Source organism: Capricornis sumatraensis, chromosome 5 (genome assembly GCF_032405125.1).
Source record: "Capricornis sumatraensis isolate serow.1 chromosome 5, serow.2, whole genome shotgun sequence".
Lineage (NCBI taxonomy): Eukaryota > Metazoa > Chordata > Mammalia > Artiodactyla > Bovidae > Capricornis > Capricornis sumatraensis.
Genome location: NC_091073.1, coordinates 81,024,754 through 81,045,782, shown reverse-complemented (window position 1 = coordinate 81,045,782; position 21,029 = coordinate 81,024,754). Strand labels below are relative to the sequence as shown.

At 52.6% G+C, this 21,029-nt stretch overlaps 1 protein-coding gene across 1 annotated transcript in view; it reads left to right on the top strand.

The window, feature by feature from the left end:
- ADCY1 (adenylate cyclase 1) overlaps window positions 1-21,029 on the top strand; it is a 98,002-nt gene that overhangs the window by 47,491 nt on the left and 29,482 nt on the right. The window contains exons 6-12 of the mRNA XM_068973245.1: window positions 4,612-4,770; window positions 7,726-7,867; window positions 9,234-9,389; window positions 15,876-16,070; window positions 16,226-16,323; window positions 17,263-17,347; window positions 20,597-20,686. Coding sequence (XP_068829346.1) covers window positions 4,612-4,770; window positions 7,726-7,867; window positions 9,234-9,389; window positions 15,876-16,070; window positions 16,226-16,323; window positions 17,263-17,347; window positions 20,597-20,686 — 925 coding nt within the window. The remainder of the gene's footprint in view (window positions 1-4,611; window positions 4,771-7,725; window positions 7,868-9,233; window positions 9,390-15,875; window positions 16,071-16,225; window positions 16,324-17,262; window positions 17,348-20,596; window positions 20,687-21,029) is intronic.

Sequence of the window (21,029 nt, the reverse complement as noted above, 5' to 3'; positions counted from 1 at the left end):
TTACGTGCCCAGTGAGTGTGATGACTGGCTTGGGCTTGTCCCTGCAGAGCTGTGACCCTGGCCATCAGTTTCCCCATCTGTAAAATGGGAGTGTCAGCTTCATGACATCCAGGGCTCTGAGTGAGGCTGGACTGGCAGAAATGCAGGGCAGTGGAACCCACTCTTGGCCTCTACATCTGGGCTCTGTGGCCTGATGTTCAGGGGCTAGACCTTGAAGGTTCCAGGGAGATTTCTCCAGGACTCCTTCTCTCTCTCTCTCTCTCTCTCGGACTCCTGGTGGTGTCATCATGCTGCTTGGACCTATGTCCTTGACCCTAAGTCCTGTGACCCCTCCCCAGGGTACCCAGGCCTGAGCCTGCCCCTCCCCCCCCGCCCCCCACCAGAGGGTGTGCTGCCCATGTGAGATCTGTGCCGCCACTCTTTCCTGCACCCTGGCACCAGCTTTCCTTCATTAGGCCTTGAATATTATTAGGTCAATCCTGAGGAACTGCTCCTCTGCAGCCAGGTCTGGTACATGAACACTTCCTAGGGTTCAAGCCATCAGTCCCCAGATTCAGGTGTTCTGAGTGGGTTGGGGCTTCCTGCCCAAGGAAGCAGATGGGCCCCCTGTCCCATCCTTAAGGTGGTGCTTCAGTTTCCTCACATCCCTGATTTTCTCTGCTGTGAAGTGAGCTGTTGTGAGAATTAAATGGGATCCCAGGTTAAATGGGCGGGCAGGGAAGATGCTGGATCCCCAGACACTGCAGATGTCAATTCATCAAGTCTCCCTTTCCCAAAAGGGAGTGGCTCAAGGGTGAGCCAGCTGGGTGGCTTCTGTTCCTGGGGCTCTGGAGCATCCTGATTCTGTGCATTTACAGGAAAGGGGTTTGTCCACTCCACAGGGAGTGCTTCGACCATCACAGGAGTTAGCCAATCACAAGTCAGACCTCCAAACATACAAGTACCATTTTGCTAAATTCTTAATCCAAACATGGCTTTGCTTGCAGTCTGGGTGTTTTTAGTTCACTATAATAAGTAGAAGTAGATGGCATGTACTCTTCTTTCCCTGACCCATCTTTGAACTGGTAAGGGCCAGCTTGCCTGTGCTTAGATCATGGGTAGACCCGATGTACCCAGCTGGAGTGGAGGTTGAATGAGAAGAGATGCTCAAGTGGCAAAAATCATTTCTGATGGTTCTGGAGGCCCCATTCTCCCCCTCCTCAGTTTTCTCAGTTCTTGGTAAATGTTCCTCGGTGAGACATTTTTTAAAAATGGTTTTTCTTTAAAAAATTTTTTTAATACAATTAAAAAATTACAATATAGTTTTTATACAATTAAAAAATTACAGTATAGTTATTCACAATATTGTGTTAGTTCAGATGTACAGTGAAGTGATTCAGTTATACATATGTGTATATTCTTTTTCAGGTTCTTTTCCGTTATAGGTTATTACAAGGTATTGAGTATGGTTCCCTGTGTTACACAGTAGGTCCTTGTTGGTGATCTAGAGTGAGACAGTTCTTGAGGAAAGATTTATCTTAAGTGATTGTCCAGTTAACTGCACATCTGTTAGTGCAATTGAGAACCTGCTGGAAGGGATGACAGATGGAGTGAACTGGTAGAGTGTCCTGGGCTGCCTGGTTGGTTGGAAGCTGGCGAGGGTCCTACATACCAGGGACCCCTGAAGACCTGCTTGAGGGAGGTGGACGTGGGTCCCAGAAGTCCCCCTGCCCTTCTTCGATTGCTGCAACAGTAGAAATGCCTAAAATGCACAAAAACACCTTTTGCAAGTTTACTTATTTACATTTCCCAAATTGATTTCTTTTTGTGAATTAAAAAAAATTTTTTTAATTTTAGTTTTCTTATTTCAATACCTGTAACTGGAGATTGGCAAATGAATGAAAAAAACTTAAAACTTAAAAAAAAAAAACCACATTCAAAATATATTCAGCTAATTAGGTATTAAAGATATGTGGATAGCCAGACTTTCAAAAGACCTTTATTATAAGTTGGTGACATGCATACTTCTGAGATTCTCAGAGCTGAACACCAGGCTGCCCTGGACCCTGCATAGATGTATATGATTCTGTGGTCTGGCCTCCTGAATTTAGAGGATGGTGAGCTAGGCTGGAGGGCCAGCCAGGAAGGTGGCGTCTTAGCTCACCTTTGGAGCCCCTGGGTGCCATGGTTTTGGGGGACAGGCCCTTGGTGGATGAAGTGACCAGTTATGGGCAGAGCTGCTCCTGGTTAGAGGCCAGATTTGGGGGAAGGTTTGAGTGGAGGCTGCTTGGGCAGGGGACTGTGGCCAGTGGGGGCCCCTGTGGCCAGGCAGTGGGTAAATGAGCAGTGTGTAAGTGGAAGTTAGGGCGAGGGCAGGTGAGGGAGACGCCGACCTGGCAGGTGGGCTGGGTCCAGCGAGCCTCGTTCTTCCTATGTTATTACTGACAAATGGGACTTTGTCAGTAATGCTGACAAATCCTGGCCTCTCTGGAGCAGAGTGGCGGCAGCTCAGGGCCGAGCAGGTTTGCCATCAGCGTCCCCTCTTGTTGGAGTGCCCTGTGGAGCCTCTGTTAGTATCTCCACAGCCCATGTAATAGGAGCAGCAGGATGTGGGTGCTGAGGGGCACTAGGGTTGAGTTTGAATGCTTTCAGCCCCACGCTGGATTGCACACAGTGAAACCGAGGCCAGGAGGGGGCAGAGGTCAGTGTGGTCAGTCGCCAGGTCAGATGGGGCTTCCCCAGAGGCCTGCATTTCTCTTAAACCACCTCCCCTGGCCCGTGCTCCTCCCCACGCTCTGTTCTCCCCCTCCTGCGCCTCGACCACGCCCCCTCATCCCGTCCCTTCCTGGTTGCAGCCTCTAGTCCTTGGTCTGAAGACAGGACACTGCCATTGAAGCAACTGAGTGTGCAAGAGCTGGGCTGGGGAGGCGTAGCTCTGAGGGCTCGGCCGGTGGGACCCCCTGGGGTGGATAAGTGTTCCCTTCTTTAACACTGCTACTCCTGTTCTGACCATCAATAAATTGTGAATCGTTAGTAGGGGCATCATTTACCAATAACCTGCTATGAAGAGATGATGGGTTTCAGAGTCTTTGGGGATTTTTAGCCATTTCCATCTGGCATTCCTGTGGGTGGCCAGCTCTGTCTTCCTTTCTGCACAGAACTAGCTCTTTTTGCTGTCAGAGGCCTGGTGAGCCAAAGCTTTGGGACCTTCCTTCTCTTTCACTCTCCTTGTGATGTTGTGGACTTAAGCTGTGTCCTGATCACATTCATTTTTTCCAGATGAATATTCCCAGTCTCTTTATTCCAACATCACTCAAAACTCCTCATTCTTTAATTTTTTTTAGTCCTTTAGGGTTTTTCTTTGGAGAACAGTGAGCGGGCGGTTCTCAGGAGCTGTGGGTGGGTGAGGGGAACGGAACTGTCCTCATCACGGGACTGCTGTGTCCCCCAGTTTGGCTCAGCCTCCCTCCCTTCTTGCTCTGGAACTTCTAACACACCTGCTGTGCAGGGCCGCCTTTGCACCCACCCAGGGTGGAGGGGCCAGGGCGCCGTGACTGATCCCCTGCCCACCCTCACGCTTCCTTGTAATTCTGTCACTTGGAGCACGCCACGCAGGCCTGATACTGCTTCCCCAACAATATACTCTTAAGACTGTTCTGCCTTTTGGGGAAAAGTGGAAAAAAAAAAAAAAAAGAAACATGGCATCAGAGGATCTCCCCGTGGTGGCGCTACGTCTGCTGTGCTCTGACTTGTGATCACAGCCCATCATGTGCCTCGCGCATCTCACTCCACTGTGGGCGTTGTGGGCCTGGAGAGACCCTGCAGGCATCTTCATGGCCCCAGAGGGGATTTCTGAGCCCTGCCCGCCTACAGGTTGCCTTGAGCCTTTCCAGGAGCTTTAAAAACCACCTCCCATTTCGTCACCCAAACGCCTCCACTGACACTGCCCTCACTTCCAAGGGTGGTCTCTCCTGGGGGCCTCAGGGCTTCAAGCCACCCTCTGCTGGAAGCTAGAGCCCAGGAACATGAGCGGCTGGGCAGGTGGAGTGCATACTGGCCCTGCAGTCTGATTTCAGCATCCACCCGTTTCGTCTTGTTTTCTCCTGTGAGTTGACTGTGGCATAATTTACGTCCCACAAAGTCTTCCTGTTGTTCAGGCGGGTTTGCAGAGTCCTGAGCCTTCCCACAGGATTAGCCTGCCTTCTCAGTCAGGAACTTGGGTTCAAACCTTGACCATTCCTGGGGCTCCTAGAACCCCATCAGATGTTCCCCATGGCTCTTACGCTGGCCCCAGGGTAGGCAGCAGGTATGAGCACCCCTGATCAGGTTGGTGGTACAGAGAGCAGGATCAGGGTCCTGGGACTGGGACCTTGGGCTTGTTTCCCTTCTAAGGCTGCCCTGGGTAAGGAGCGGGGAGGGGAGGTGCGGTGCCTTGTGAGCTGAGCGTGGCCCTGGAGTTTTGAGGAACCAGCCTGGAGGGACCCCTGCCCACCAGAGGCCACAGCTCAGGGGTCAGGCTAATTAGGTCAGGAGACCACCGTCCCATCCACGCTCCTGCTCTCCTGTGCTCATGGCACTATGGGAGCAGACTGCAGGGTCCCAGCTTCCGCCCTGTGTCTATGTTTGTTGCAGGTCCGTGGCTGAGGCCACTGAGGTGGACTTGAACATGCGTGTGGGGCTGCACACCGGCAGGGTCCTCTGTGGGGTCCTGGGCCTGCGTAAGTGGCAGTATGATGTGTGGTCCAACGACGTGACCCTGGCCAACGTCATGGAGGCCGCTGGCCTGCCTGGGTAAGTCAGGGACCCTGAGGGCAGGGGCAGGGGATAGTACTTGGCCCTTCTGCTTGGAGGGCCGGGAAGCCTGGCCATCCTAGCCCCCATCGACAATTGGAGGAGCTTGTGCTGGGCTGACTCAGACTCCTGGCCTTCACGGAGAGCAGGCAAGCTGACCGGAGGAGGTGGCGACTGAAAGCCCTGTGTCTGCCTGGCTGGGAGCTGTCCAGAGTGCTGACTGCTGCTTCTCATTTCACTTTCTTCCTCAGACTTACACAGCGGAAAGTGTTGTGGTTTAGCGCCCCACTAGGGAAATTAGCAGATTTTCTTCTAGAATGAGGATGTGTTTTTCAATGGTCTGTGCACTTCTAATGCCTTCTAATTACAGTTGCCTGCCTTGGTCTCATTTTATTCAAACCATTCCACAGAGCCAAGGCATTGTATTGCTGTAAAAACATTAATCTGAGAGCTGAGCGGGTGCTCCCCTGCTTCCATGAGCAGTGGGCAGCAGGGGGATGACGGGATTGCAGGAAGGGGGCTCTGAGGCACACTCATCTCTCAGTCACACCCTCCTGCTTTCCTCCCCTTAAGGGGTTCACGGGCTGTGCTCGCAGCTGCTGCCGGGCCCAGCTGTGGTTCCCAGGGGCTAGAGCTGAGCATTAGACGCTTGCACGTGTGTGTCTGCTTTTGCACACTTCCTCTGAACTTCAGGGCAAAGCTCTGTGTCCTCTTCTGTGGCCCCTCTGACCCTGGCTGCCTGTCCTTTGCCTGCCCCCAGGCATCCTGTTCTCACCGTGGAGGCCTGCCGTCCTCTGGGCCACGTCTTCCCTCCTCCCTCCTGGCCTGGCCTCAGTGGGGAGTGTGGAAACAGGGGTCCCCTTTCTGTGTGTTGAGGCCCTGAGCTTGGCTGAGGGCCAGGTGGCATCCGAGGCTGCTCGGCGCGCTCAGGAGAGTGGCTTTGAAATCAGGAAAGGGAGGCTTATGGGACTTGAGGAAGTAGTGAGCCTGGAGATTAGAATCCAACAGCAGAAAAAGGGAAAATCTTCCTCAGAGCCTCACTGCACCTGTCCCAGGAATGGCCACAGCAATTCTGCATGCTCGGTTGCTTCAGCTGTGTCTGACTCCAACAACAGAAAAAGGGAAAATCTTCCTCAGAGCCTCACTGCACCTGTCCCAGGAATGGCCACAGCATTTCTGCATGTGTCTTCACATGCTTCAGCTTCAGCTGTGTCTGACTCTTTTTGACTGCATGGACTGTAGCCCTCCAGGGTCCTCTGTTCCTGAGCTTCTCCAGGCAAGAATACTGGAGTGGGTTGCCAAGCCCTTTTCCAGGGGATATTTCCAACCCAGGGATCAAACCCATGTCTCTTATGTCTCCTGCATTGGCAGGCGGGTTCTGTACCACTAGTGCCTCCTGGGAAGCCTAGGGCATTTCTAAGTGAGCTCAAAACCCCTGGCATTGTTGTCTTCAACCAGGCTGCCTTTGAGCATCCCCCAGGGGGACCCTGGAAGGCACTGACCCCTCCCTCCCACACCCTGTCCTTCAGTGCTCCTCCCGTCCTGTTCTCTGCCCTTCAGGGTCTCAGGGGTTCACTGTAAACACCTTCTCACTGTGTCTGCCGCCTCCCCCTCTGGCAGCTGTACTCACAGCCCCTTGTCTGGCACAAAGTCCAGACCATCAGCCAGCAAGGAGGTGACAGGAGCTGCCACCTCCATCCTCCCCTGTCTGCTGAGATCCCACGGCAGCTCCATGTTTAGGACAAGCACAGGGACTTCCCACCGTCAGGGAGCTCTCCACAGGCCCCCTCACCTGGCCAGGGCCTCTTTCAAGTTGGGTCTGACCTGTAGCTCTGCTCCCCTTACTCCGTCTGCCAGACCCCCAGGAGGGGCCTCATCCCCCGTGCCCGCTCTCTACTTGGCTTCCTTCTTCCTTCTTCTCCACCCCACCTTTCAGAGACACTCCTCTCCCTGCCCTCCACCAAAGAAAGACCACCAGCCAGGAGCATAATGATTACAGAGCGCCTGACGGGTGCAGCGCTATTCCTGAAGAGGGGTGTCGGCAGCAAAGACAGAGCCCCTGGCCCTGGTGGGGTTCACATATTTGGGGGCCACAGGGAGCACTCAGGGGAGTGCACAAGTGGGGAGCATGACACAGGGCTGGGGGGCCCCGTTTTCATCAGTCAGACTGGGTCTTCCCAGGCACCGAGGTCAGTTAGGGGCTCACAGGCGCTCGGGGGCACTGAAACTCTGGAACTCCACGCTGAGCACAAGGAGGAGGGAGAGTGATGAAGGCCCAGACCGGAGAGTCCCTGAGAGAAGGGGAGCCAAGAGGCAGAAAGAGGAGCAGGGGAGGTGCAGGGTGGTGAGAAGGAACGCTCTTAGAGGGAATGCAGGCATCAGGAGGAGGGCCTGGGGAGGAGGAGAGCCGTCAGCTGTGTTCAGTGCTGGACAATGAGGACCAGACACCGATCGGCTGTGTGTGGCCAGAAGTGGCCTCCGCAGAGGGTTCCGGGCACTGTGGGGCTGGGGGGACAGAGGAGGCAGAGCATTGCCATTCCCCCTGCAGGGCCTGACACTGGGCCGAGTCCTGCCCTGGGGATTTTGGGGACAGACCACAGCTTGGGGCCTCCTTCTCCCTCACTTCGCCGCCCTCTGCGTCCCTCGTCGTCCCTTCTGCATCCTGACACTTGCTTCCCTCCTCACCTTCAGTTCTCCTCGGGCCCCTTCTTCCCTCTGCCTGCAGCTCTCTCTGCTCTCAACCCTTCTTTGCACATGTTCCCCTCCCTCTGGGTCCCCGTAATGCCCCTCTCCACCTGCCAGCCCTCTGTGCTTGTGCCCCAGGGAACCTGAGTGGTCCTTCCAGAGCTTGTCTGTGGGGAGGGGACATCCCTGCCAGGACCCTGCCGAGTGTCAGCCCTGTGGGGGAGGCCCCGCTTTGACTCTGAGAAGGGATCTCCACGCCCTTTTCCACAGGAAGGTTCACATCACAAAGACCACCCTGGCATGCCTGAACGGTGACTATGAGGTGGAGCCGGGACACGGACATGAGAGGAACAGCTTTCTGAAAACGCATAACATCGAGACCTTTTTTATTGTGCCCTCACATCGGCGAAAGGTAAGCTTGAGAGCGCCTCCTGTGCGGAGCCTTCATTCTCCTCAGATCGCTGCTTCTCAGGCCCTGAGCTCTGCGGACTCGAGAGTGTTCCCACTGACCTTGTGCTGGGCCTGGCCTGCTGCACGTGTGGGGAGGGCTGAGGGGGAGGGGCGGGGAGGGAACTTGGAGTCGGGGCCCTGGGGTCCTTAAGGGTTGGGCCATCTGAGTCCTCCCGCACCTCCCTGGGCCTTTGCTGCCTCTCCTGCAAATTAGGTTTGAGAACTTTCTGCAGGAAGTCAGTGATGGATTGCACTGTGGATTGAGGGGTGCTGTGCACAAAGGAAGGCTTGTGACTATCCTATGTGGGCACTGAAGGTCACTCTATCCTGGGGAAGTGATCTGGACATGATCAAGGGTGACTGAGCCACTTCCAGGGCTCAGGTGAGGGGCGCAGGGCTCAGGCGAGGGGCGCAGGGCTCAGGCGAGGGGTGCGGGGCTCAGGCGAGGGGCGCTGGACACAAGAGGCTGTGGTACCCCTTCTGGACACAAGCAGGTCAGATATGAAGGAGAGAGCTTCGGGTTTCGCTGTCCTGGCGCATCCCTGGTCTAGCCCTCTCCAGGCTGGGATGCAATGCACCCATGTGGCATGGGGACCTTGGATGGTGTAGCACTGGCAAGGTGAGAAAAGTGGGGCTCAGGGAAGGACAGGTAGGGTGAGGTGAGCTGACTTCTGGAGAAGGGGAGTGAGTGTGTAGGAGAAGGGCAGGTGTGAGGTGGGATGGAGGAGGGCCGGGTGAGAGGTTTGGATGACCAGCTCAGGTGAGCCTGGGGACAAGGGATCGGGGGGGGCGAGGCCTGAGGAGGGAGGCCTGGGAGAGGCTTCCCGGAGGCAGGAGGTTCTGAGCTGGAGGAGGGAGCCTTGGGGCCCCGTGTGGATGCTGCCCTCCTGTCATGCAGAATTAAACGACAGCGTCAGTCAGGGCTGTGCTTTAAGGATGAGCAGGATGATGTGGTTTGTACAATGAGCAGCCCCTTTGGAGAAATTTGGGGTGAAAAAGGGAGAGAAAATGGCAAAAGGCAGAAGGGGAAGTCTACAGGGGTGACCCTGGGGGGCTGGTGGGTGACATTCACCAGTGTGGTGCAGACCTAACTGGGTGATGTCCACACATCCGCCCCGGGATTCAGGCATTGCTCTGGTTTCAGAGGCATTGGGTCGAGTTGAGAGCTGCATGTTTGGGAACTGGGTTGTGGTTCTGTTCCCTGGCAAGCAGCAGGCCTTGAGCTAGCTGCCTGTGACCCCTCTGCCCCATCACATTTGTGCTCCCCGCCCGAGAGGCAGGACATGCCTGTTACTCACAGCGTATCTCTTTGCTGCACGTCTGCACAGATATTTCCAGGGCTGATTCTCTCAGACATAAAACCGGCCAAGAGGATGAAGTTCAAGACTGTGTGCTACCTGCTGGTGCAGCTCATGCATTGCCGGAAGATGTTCAAGGCCGAGATCCCTTTCTCCAACGTCATGACCTGTGAGGACGACGACAAGGTAGGCTGGCCCTACTCCCGCGTGCCGGCCCTGCCGAGTCCCCCACCCGTCTGTCCTCCTAGTGTGGTCCTGCTGTGGTCAGCTCCATCAGCCCCGCCCCTCATGTTTCATAGTCTCGTAAATGCTCTTTGGAGCTGGGCTGCTTTGCTTTCCTGCAGAAACCTTTTTATTATCTTGTATTTTTTTTTTCCCACAAGTTGACATTCCATGGTTTTATCGGTGAATTCGAGCTCAGATCCCCCAGATGTTTAAATCTGTCCTCAGGATATTCACACGTCAGATGTTGTATTGCTGCTTCTGGAGACTCCTTCCCCTTCTGTCTGCACCCCAAGAGCCTCAGTGTGGTGTCACCACAGCATTGTCCTTCACCTCCGTGGGGAGCATCTCTGCTCCCTCCCTCTGTGGCTCTCATATCAGAGACCCCCCTTCCGTGGTTAAGTCCCTCTAGTTGATGATACATGGCCTCCAGACTTGACAAAGGTTCCTTTTGGAGGTGTTCCTGCAGGGCAACCGGGGTGCAGGACTTTCCATTTTTCTTCTTGGGTTGGTCAGAGTCACCTTCCGATCTTTAGTCTTCTGCTGGAGTTGGGTGGGGCCTGGGGTGAAAGCATGGAGCTGAGTGGGGAGGCAGCACTGTGGCTACGGGTGGTCCTCAGTGTCTGCCTCAACCACGCAGCCCTTGTGTCTGTAACCCCCCCGATCCCTTCCCCTCCAGGGATGACCCCGGTCCTCTGGGAGCTTGGGGGAAGCCTATGCTCCATCACTTCATCAGTAGCTCTGAGCATTCTCTTCCCGAGTCCTCTTGTCATCGGCCCTCCAGCCCCGGTCCTTGCAGCGACGGCTGCACCTTCTGAATATTCTCACTTTCATGGTCGTCTGTGTTCTTGAATCTGTCAGTGACTGACTGCCTGTTTCCTGAGATTGCATTGCTGCCTTCTGCACTCTGGGTTTCTCTGCCTTGTGGGTTTTATGCCTTTAAAAGGAATTCCCTTACCACAGTTTCAGTGGCTTTTTAGGAAGAAGCAAAATCCTGCTGACTCTCACTTGTGGTGCCTTATTCTAGAGGGAGTTTTTGTGGTTTGATTACGGGCTTCTGTTTGGGAAGACTTTATCTGGAAACGCAGTAAGAGCTCTGTTGATGGAGAATTCTCCCAAGGAGATTGGTCTTTCCCCTGCCGGCCATGAGGGAGTCTTTAAGCTAAATGCCCGACCTGTGGTTTCTAGATGTCCCAGGAGGCAGGCACATGCATGCACACGCCTTTGGTGTAGATTCAGGTCTAAGACAGGCCAGCTTCTTCACTGACCCCACTGCTTTGTCTCTCCTGGTCTTGCAGCCTCTCAGGGTCTGGGGTTCAGCCAGATGTCTGTGACTTCACTGCCTGTCTTGCTTGGGCCCTGGGTTTTCTGTGAGCCCCATGAGAGCATGATGGCACCATTCCCTGGCCTGAGTTCCTATTGTCCTATTGTTTCTGGCCTCTGGTCATTTCCCTTACTTTTTTTGTCAGTTCAGTTGTTCATTTCACAGTATGAGTGGGTTGATATATTTACCCAGAACATGTAACAGGAGCACTCTCAGGCTTTCCTGATTGCCAGCTTGCCAGAGTAGAAATACTGACTTAATCGCTGTCTTCTTCCTGCAGTGACCCCACCCACCCCAACCCCCTTGACTCAACTTAAGCCTCCAGAGATGGGACTGGGGGAGGGGAGTGAGGTGTACAATTTAAATACATGTCCAAAACTCAGTGTCAGGATAAGTTTCCTACACGCGTGCTCAGTTGTGTCCAACTCTTTGCAATCCCATGGACTGTAGCCCGCCGGGCTCCTCTGTCCATGGGATTCTCCAGGCAAGCATAGAGGTTGATTTCCTGCTCAGCTCCATGCTTTCACCCCAGGCCCCACCCAACTCCAGCAGAAGACCAAAGACGATTGGAAGGTGAATCTGACCAACCCAAGAAGAAAAATGGAAAGCCCTGCACCCAGATTGCCCTGCAGGGACACCTCCAAAAGGAATCTCTTTCAAGCCTGGAGGCCGTGTATCATCAACTAGAGGGACTTAACCAAGGAAGTGGGGGTCCTGACATCTCCAGGAGCGGGTTGTCATTTCCTCCTCCAGGGGATCTTCCCGACCCAGGGATTGAACTTGGGTCTCCCGTATCTCCTGCACTGCAGGTGGACTCTACTGCTGAGCCATCTGGGAAGCATCAGGATAGATAATAGTGCAGTATTTTTAAAAAATCAAGTGTAATCCCAAAGAACCCACAATGAACCAAAAAAATCAAATTTTAGATGAAGCCAGGGCAGCGCAGAGTCATTGACCTGGAGCCCGAGGCAAGGGCTGGTGTCCCCAGGACTCTTCAGAGAAGTTTGGGTGGGGAGAGGGGAGAGAGCGAATCATTCCTGTTGGATTGCCTGGGAGGGTGGGGGTCATAAGATTGAGGAGCCGAAGCTTTTCCTGGGCAGAGCCTGCTGACCTGTGGAAGGAGCCTGTGACCTTTGGATTCAGACTGTGTCTGATGAGCCCACACAGTTAGCATCAGCCTCGTCTTCTCAGGGACTGAGCAGCCCCCTCGGTGTCCCCGCTCGGACCTGAGAGCCGCCAGCAGCAGACCCCACCCAGCCCATGGCTCCTTAGTTGAGGAGGAATCCCACGCTGGGCTCACTGGTCACCTTCTCTGGCTGGTGTCTGCAGCCCATCCTCCTGGCCCCATGGCTGAGGAACCCAGGGAGCCCTGCAGCTCCACCCTTCCCATCCCTGCTGAGGAGACCTGCTGTGCTCAGGGACCCTTCTCTCCTTCCTTTCACACCAGAGTTCGGATTCCTGGATTCTTCCCCAAGCCTGTCACCTCCCTGGCTTTGTGGTCCTTCTGTCTCCCCTGGGAGCATGAGGGGTGGTATCCCAGGTTTCATCCTCAGCCTCTCTGTCCCCACAGTCTCCCATGGGTCTCCCCTAGGGGTTCAGGGTCCTTAGACCCCCGCTCCAACATCCCCGACATCTCTGGTGCTTGGGACACCTCTGCCGCTGCCTGGCTGGCCCCAGACAGAGGATCCCACAGCCTGGTCCTGTGCTCTGCTCTCAGACGCCTTCCTGCACCAGCCTTCTTCTCCCTCCATCTCACTGTCTCCTCTAGACTCTGATCCCTCGCCCCCGGCGGACCCAATTCTGACCTCTTTGCCCCCTGGACAGCCTCTGTGGGCCCAGGCAGCTCCCCTGCTGGGGAGGCAGAGAGACAGCGCAGGCCCCATGGGCAGGTGCCAGGGGCTGGGGGCCCAGCTGGGAGCCCGGACCTCTGCTGCTCTGCTCTGTGCCCTGTGACAGTGGAAACGAGTCCAGGATGCGGAGGGAGCAGTGTCAGCGCCGTGGGAGGGCGTCAGTGGGCAAAGACAGGGCAGTCACAGGCAGGTGGCCCGGGCTGGGGAGTCCGTGGTGGTCTTGAAAGGGTGGAGTGGGGAGGCCGTGCATGGGCGGGGCTGGCCACCAGTGGGGGTATTTGGGAAGGATGACGTGAGTGACCCATCCAGTGACCTTGAGCAGAGCAGCCCCTTCTCTGGGGCCATTCTCCCCTGTGGGTCCCAAGTCCGGCATCTGCTTTAGGACGAGGTTGCCTCATCTTTTCTGTTGCTGTCTCTGTTCACTTTATGTGTACCTCCAGGCCTGACAGCCTGATGGAGGTGTTCTTGCAGATGGAGCCGGGAAGGCTGGCGGGATTAGGACAGTGGGGTCCACCACTATCTGTGCCTTTGTGCTGCATTTGTGGGAAACTGTGTCCCAGGTTCTGGGGAGTGTGACTCAGGTGTATGTGGTCAGCCTCAGAACACAGCCCGTCTTGGGTTCCCCTGTTCCTGGCCTCTCCTGGATCAGAAGTGTGGGAGCCCAGGGTGGGTCGGCCGCTAGGTGGCGATACCATGCAGGTGTCTGCAGGGCGGCCTGAGCCTCTAGGTTTGGTTTTAGGGCTCCCACACAGCCCAGTTGCACCCCAGTTTCGGACCGCGCCCAAGGGGCTGCTCTCCTTAATACGCAGAGACAAGCACCTGCAGTAAAACCCGGCCCCCATGTGCTTACACTTGTTCTATTTCTTCCTTCAGTATTCCTGGTTATAAAAGAACTTTATTGTGGAAAATATAGAAAAATACAAACATTCACAAAGAAGAAAATGAAAACCATTCCTCTATAATCTGACCACCAACAGCCAACCTATTATTAATATTCTGGTCCTTCTAGCTTCTTAGATGTGTGTATATTTACACATTTAAAAAAATAAAATTGATGGGATGATATACAACATTTGCTGCTTTCTTTCACTTGCCAGTATATCATAAGCATTTCCTTATATTGTTGACTGTTCCTCAAAAATAGGGTTCTTTGGTCACTGAGTAAATCTCCAGCCTAAGGAGAGACCATTTACTTACTCCACTTCTATTGATATTTAGGTCATTTCCGCTTTTTTTGTGTGTTTTCTTTTAATCAAAGTAAGTAACTCACAGCCTTTTTGCTCATGAACGTGCATTTACATCTCTGATCTTTGTAAGATGAATTTCTCTGCCTCAAGTGTCTGAGAGTGGGTGTGGCTGATTAGAGGTGGTGGTGCCAGTGTCCCCCATAGCAGCAGGTGGGAGGCACGTCTCCCCAGCCCCGGCCAGTGTGGGGAGATGCTCTCCCTAAAACTGCCGGTAGATTTGTCCCTTCTGGAAGGTACGCCAGGAGCCTCCCAATTTCTCGCTCCCTTTTTGTTTTAATTTATTTATTTTATTGGAGTATAGTCGCTACACAGTGTGTTAGTTGCTGCTGTAGGACGAGGTGAGTCAGATACACGTGTGCATACATCCCCTGCGCCTGAACCGCCCTGCCACCTCTCAAGGCCATCCCAGCGCTGGCCTGAGCTTCCCGTGTTTTACAGCGGCTTCCTGCTAGCTGTCTGCGTCACGCGTGGTAGCGTGTCTATGTCAGTGCTGTGCTTTTGGTTTGTCTCACCCTCTCCTCCCTCCCCTGTCCGCGTGCCCATTCTCATGTCTGCATCTCTCTTCCTGCCTTGAAACAGGCTCGTCTGTGCCATCTTTCTAGATTCTATGCTGCTTGCCGCTAAGTCGCTTCAGTCGTGTCCGACTCTGTGCGACCCCACAGACGGCAGCCCGCCAGGCTCCCCTGTCCATATGTGCTAGTACGTGACACTTGTTTTTCTCTTTCTGACTTACTTCACTCTACGTAACAGCCTCTAGGGTTATCCACCTAGTTGTCGGTATCCTGTAGATGTTCTTCATCAAGTTGGGGAAGTTCCCCACCATTCCTTGTTTTCTGATGATTTTTATCATGACTGGGTATTGAATTTTGTCAAAAGATTTTTTAGTTGATGTGACTGTGTGTTTTTCCATGTGGTGGTTAATATGGTGTTGATATGATAGCTTGTGTGGAGTGTTCAAATATTTAAACCTTACTTATCTAGAAAAGTTCATGGTATAGACTTCTATTTATATATTGCTGAATCCTATTTGTTAATGTTTTGCTAAGGATTTTTGCATCAATATTCATGAGGGACGTGCCCTCAAAAGTAGTTTTGTTTAATACTCTCTTAGTCTGGTTTTGGTATCAGGATAATACTTTATAAAGTGAGTTGGGAAGTGTTGACTTTTATTTTCTGAAAGAGACTCTAGAAAACTGATGTTAATTCTTATTCAAATATTTGATAGAATTCACAATGAAACCATCTCAGCCTGAAGATTACTTTTTCATGAATTTTTAAATTATGAATTAAATTTATGTAGCCATTATAGAGCTTTTCTATTATTATCTTTCCTGTTGGGTGAGTTGTGGTAGTTTGTATGTTTCAAGGAGTAGGTGATTGATCTAAGTTGTCAAATTTATTTATAATTAAGAATTATTTTTTTCTTAATTTTTTTGCGGTACGTGGCATATTGGATCTTAGTTCCCCCAACCTGGGGTTGAGTTGTGCCCCTGAAGTGGAAGCACAGAGTCTTAAACACTGGACTATCAGAGAAGTCACTGAGTTGTCAAATTTATATGTGAACTATTGTTCATAATTTTTCCTTATTATCCTCTTGATGTCTGCAGTGTCTGTAGTAAATTTGCTTCTTTCCTGAATTTGTTTATATAGTTCTCTCTTTTTCTTTGTCATGCTTGCTAGAGATCTGTTGATTTTATTGATATTTTCAAAGAACAAGTTTCATTGCTCTGTGCTCTGGGTCCACACGTGTGGGGTCCCGTAGCCCTCCACATGGAGCCACTACACAACCGCCACGTGACCCCACTTACAAACACAGAAACCCCACACCAAGGATGTGATAACTCACCTGGGATCGCCTCACTAGCAGGTGGAGGAGCCAAGAATGCGTCTCAGATCTGCAAACCGGCCCCCGCCCCAGACTCTGCCAGATCCTCAGCAAGGACCCAGGAGGATGGAGCGTTAAGAGCTCCTTTCTTTGTTAAGTGGAGACTCTGACCATATCCCTGCTTTTTTTTTCTGTAATGGTCAGCGGAGGGCATTGAGAACAGCCTCGGAAAAACTCAGAAACCGCTCGTCTTTCTCTACAAACGTTGTCCAAGCCACCCCCGGCACACGTGTCAACAGGTACATCGGCCGCCTCCTGGAAGCCCGCCAGATGGAGCTGGAGATGGCAGACCTGAACTTCTTCACCCTGAAGTACAAGCAAGCTGAGCGAGAGCGAAAGGTGAGTGCTGGGGGCTCAGGGTGGCTGGGAGTCAGCGGCCCCAGGGCATCCTGGGGATGTGGCTGCAGCTCTTTCTCGCTGTGCTGGTCCTTGGCGTCCTTGGCGCCCTTTCTCCTGGAAGCTGGCGGCTGATGGTCTATTTCTGTGTCTTCTAGTACCACCAGCTTCAGGACGAGTATTTCACCAGCGCCGTGGTTCTGGCTCTCATTCTGGCCGCCTTATTCGGCCTTGTCTACCTTCTAATAATCCCACAGTAAGTCCCATTGTGGGTCCATCAGTCATAAGAGGTTGCCAGGAGTCCCTTTCTTTTCAAGTTCAGGTTCAATTCCTGTGGTCACTCTCCCAGGGTGCCCGCCTGAGCCACACGCCAGTTCTCCATTACCTGGAGGACCTAGCTAAGCATGCCTGATGGCGAATGCATGGGACTGCTCACTCTCAGTTGTTAATTTTAAATGTGCTCAGTCCTCAGACACCACATATTTTCAGTGTACTCTGTCCACAGCACATGCATCGTTGACTTCATGGCACTGACTGAGGGAGGTAACACACAGGACCACCAGTGGGGCACTCTGGCTTCTGGGTGCTTGTCGTTTTCAGAAACATTTAAATGAGGACAAGTAGCCTCTGGAAAGGTGCAAAAACATAAGATTTTAATAACATTGAATCATCCTAAATCAAAGTGAGTGACAGTTCTGGTTTCTTGGCAAGAAAGACCCCACTTTTCTTCTAGATGTACTACTTTCTTAATAAACCTCCCGAGTGGAGCAATTCAACCGTGAGTTTCCAGAAGACACTGGAAGCCAGCCCCCATCCCAAGACCCTGTGGACACACAGTGGCCACCTGGATGGCCTATTAGGAGATTCAGCTTTTTAATAAAACTCTTCCAAGATGAAGCCCAGGAAAAGGGTAGTGCTCAGCAGCCAAGTCTGTGCAACCCTAGCCCTTCCTGCATGCAGAGGGCCTCTCTTGATCATTCGTAGGACTAGAGAGACCCTGGAGGGGGGCACTTAGAAGTTGGAGTGGACACAAGAAGAGCCTGTCTCCTAGAAGAGGACTGGCCTGGGCAAGTCCCCAGAGACCACTGTGTCTTCCTGGGGGCTGGGACCTGCTGGGGAAGGGGAGGAAAGATGGCATCTCTCGGGCGCATGTCGCCTGCCGCAACCTGCAGTGACCGTATGTCTTCTGTTGTAGGAGTGTGGCTGTCCTGCTCCTGCTGGTGTTCTGCATCTGCTTCCTGGTGGCCTGTGTCCTGTACCTACACATCACCCGGGTCCAGGTACATGTGTGCATGTGTTCCGTACCTGCGTGTTATCTGGTCCAGGTACAAGTCTGTGTGTGTCTTGTATCTACACATCACCTGGACAGGTAAGTGATGGCCTCTGGCTGCCCTCTTGGCAGGACAGGTAGGGGTAGTGGAGGCAGTTTGTCCCCTCACCTCCCTGGCAGGTGCAAAGGGTCTGTGTGGCAGGAACATATTAAGCCTGTCATGTGCCAGGTGCTGTTTGTGGGGTTTCAGCAGTGTGCCCCATGGACACAGGGGTGGTGGTTGACAGTGATGGAATAAATGAACACACGTGGCATGACACTGTTCTGTGCAGGTGGAGAGTCCTGCGGCTTCGTGTGTGTTCCTGTCCTTGACTGGGGCGTCCATTTTCCCGAGGATGCTTCATTTACGGATTGAGCCTGTGGTCCTGTGTCCTGTGAGGCTGCTGGGAGAGGGCTCTGTCTTGTCTCACATGCCTTTCTCACGTCCTGAGCCTTCACTATCAAACATCCCATGTCCCCACCAGACTCCCACTTGTCACCTCTGCCAGACCCAGGGTTATTTTCCCGCAATTGTTGAAAACAGCTACTTTGGGAGAAGATTGAATCAGTTTTATTTAAATTCTTTATTATTCATAGGTAACTTCTTGAGTTAAGAAAAAAATTCTGCTCACTCAAACCACATTCCCAGATCCTTGATTTCATAGATGGAGTGGCGTCTGGTTTGGTAAACTGAAATTTCCCATTTCAAATAAGATTGCTTTATTCACCTAATTTCAAGTGAAAGCAAGTGCATGTTAATTTCTGTGGCCTGTTGCATTCGTCCCCAGTATTTAGAATCTGTTTCTGGTGGACCAACAGTTCTCCTGGCAGAGGTGGCCCTGACTCCACCAGCCCCTCTCTTTCCATCCACGCACTCCCCCGCCCCCGCCCTCACCTGTGGGCCTGAGCATTTTTTCTAAGTGCTGCAGCCCATAGTCCTAACAGCTGGTGGCTGCAGGTCACCCGGCCAGCGAGTGCCACCGATCCCACATCTGCTCTGCAGGCCCTGCGCTGGGCTCTAAGTTCACTGCCAGGCTTGTGCAGAGGACTGTGGCGCTCTGGGTGACAGGGAGGGGTCAGACCGCAGGCTCTGACTGGTGGGCAGTCGGGGTGGGAACAAGCCTTCCTGCGGAGGCTAGCACGTGGGGAGATGGGGAGATGCAGGTGGGATGGTCCATTGTAGCCAAATATCACCAAAAAAGCCTCGAGTCAACTGTGACATAGAAGTGGCGACAGCCAGGGCTTCTGGCCGAGGGCAGCCGAGGCCACCTGGGACCTTCACCCACACAGTTGGGGCCCCCATCACTAAGGTCTAACTGTGGATCATGTTCTGGGGGAACTTTTCATTGTTCATGTCAGTTCAGCTACCTTTTTTCTGTATCATGATAGACTATTTTTCATGGTGTTGTTAGGTCTGTGTGTGTATATTTATACGTGTATCTATCTATCTATATATGCATATATATGTATATATATATATGAATTGTATTGGTTTGTGTTTGTATATATATATATTTGCTCATGTAAAAGAACTGATAAGTTAACCAAATTAACTGTGAAAAACGAGGCTATTAGTCTTAAGATGAACAGACAGCCCTCCTTATTCTGTGTGTACGTGCTCCTACGCCTCTCATTGCTCCCAGCAAACAAGTCCAAGCTCTCATTGGGTCCCTGTGATTGTCATTACTAGAGAGGTATTTTAACTCTCATGTGTTTAATCAAACACAGTTGTAGGATCAGGCTTTTAGTATCGAATGAAGAGTCTTAGTACCCCGAGGCTGGGAGTCACAGCTGTTCACCGTTGTGTGATCCAGGGGCTCAAATGGCCTTCAATGATAAAAGGAATTTATTGGCCCACATATTCAGGAAAAACCAGAGGGAGGGAGGGAGGGAGGGGAGGAGGGTGGGCCCAAGGCTGGTTTTATCCAGTAACTCCATTCTGCTACTGGAGACCAATTTTCTCTGGGTCTTCTCACTGCCCCAGAGCTTCCCTTCCTTAGGGTGGCCTAGAGGCCTCAGTAGTTCTGCTGTGTGTCCACGTCCACCCACCGTGCTCAGAGCGGGAGGGCGACACACCCTGGGCACAGCTTGCCCAGCCTTGGCCAGTGGCCCTCTTTTCCTCACCTCCCAAGAGACTCTTGTCCTGTTCCCGCCTCCTGCAGCCCTGGAGCCAGGCCTCACTCCCGCTGGCGCCCTGGGGGCCTCTGAAGTCCACTGGACCAGAAGGAGCATCTCAGGGTTTGCTGAGTGAAAGTGTGTGCAGCCTGTGCTTCACGGGGCTGAGGGCTTGAATCCCCTGGCACATCTGTGGTCTTGCCCAGGGCTCTGTGGGAGAGAAGACAGGGAGGGTGTGATGCAGGTCAGTAAACAAGCAGGGCTGGCACCACCGCAGAACAGCTCATCTTTCCGAGAAGCTCAGAGGAGATCCGTGTTTCAAGGAAAATACAACCATGTAGGAGCCTAGAACTGGGACCCAGATTCATACCCACCGCTGTGTGAGCTGGAGCACCCACTGTCCGTTCTGGGTTGTAGGATGAGTGAAGTTGGCTGGTGGTGTCTGGGCTGCATTTTTTCCCACCTGTAGGGCAGGGATGGTGATGACCCTGACCTCAGAGCAGGGAGAGTTAGGGGGATAACTCTCTAGATGGCCTCAGGCTCCCTGACTGGTCAGTGTTTTCTGTAAGGTCGCTGTGGCTTGTTTTCATTTCTAACTTCAGAAGTGTGAGTCTACAAAGAACTTCTATCCACGAAATCATTTGTTGAATGTTGCACAATGTTTAAACAGACTTAAAACATAATAACTGGACAAAAATTATATAAAGCCTGTGTGAAGAAAATGATAAAAGTTAAAGTCTATAAAGGAAGCCACAAATAAATGGGAAGTCTTAACCATTTCTGAGATAGAGGGATGCAACATTATGAAAACGTCAACTTAATCTCTTCGATAAATTTCAGCGCCACTCAGTGTCATAGAGTGGTGGGAGGTGTGGCCCTTTTAAATTTAAAGATGTCAGTTTTCATCTTTTAGTTTGGGCAGCGTTTTCACCTGGGAGATTAATTAAATGAAAACAGCCAAGAAATGTGTGTGGAGGATGAATAGTGGGTGAGAATCTAGCCACATACAGATGGCTGCGGACATTCTGTATCATGATTTATTTACTGTGGACATGATAGGCTTTGCGATAGGAAGCAGTTTATAAAATAGTCTTTTGTCATTCAGTGTTTTCCAGGGTGCCTGACCATCCAGATCCGCACCGTCTTGTGCATCTTCATCGTGGTCTTAATCTACTCTGTGGCCCAAGGCTGTGTGGTGAGCGTCTCTGCTGGGTGCAGGGATGGGGGCTTCCCTGCAGGGACCACCCTGGAGGTCCTGTCCTTTGGCTGTAGAGGGAAACAAGGGGGGTCAGAGATCAGCCTGGGGGTGCCCAAGGAAGCGAGGGAAAGGGAACATCTTCCAGTGGAGGAAATGTGATGTCCTCCCGGTAACTGGGGACTCTGCCTTTCATTGTGTGCAGAGGCCAAAGCTGAGGCAGAGAAACAGGAGGAGGTGGTATGGAGAGGAACAGAATGGAGTTGAGTGGTTTGGGGGATGGTAGGGGCCTTGTGCTCCCCTGGCCCAGATCCTGGGGCTCTCCTTCTAGTAGTGAGGAGCC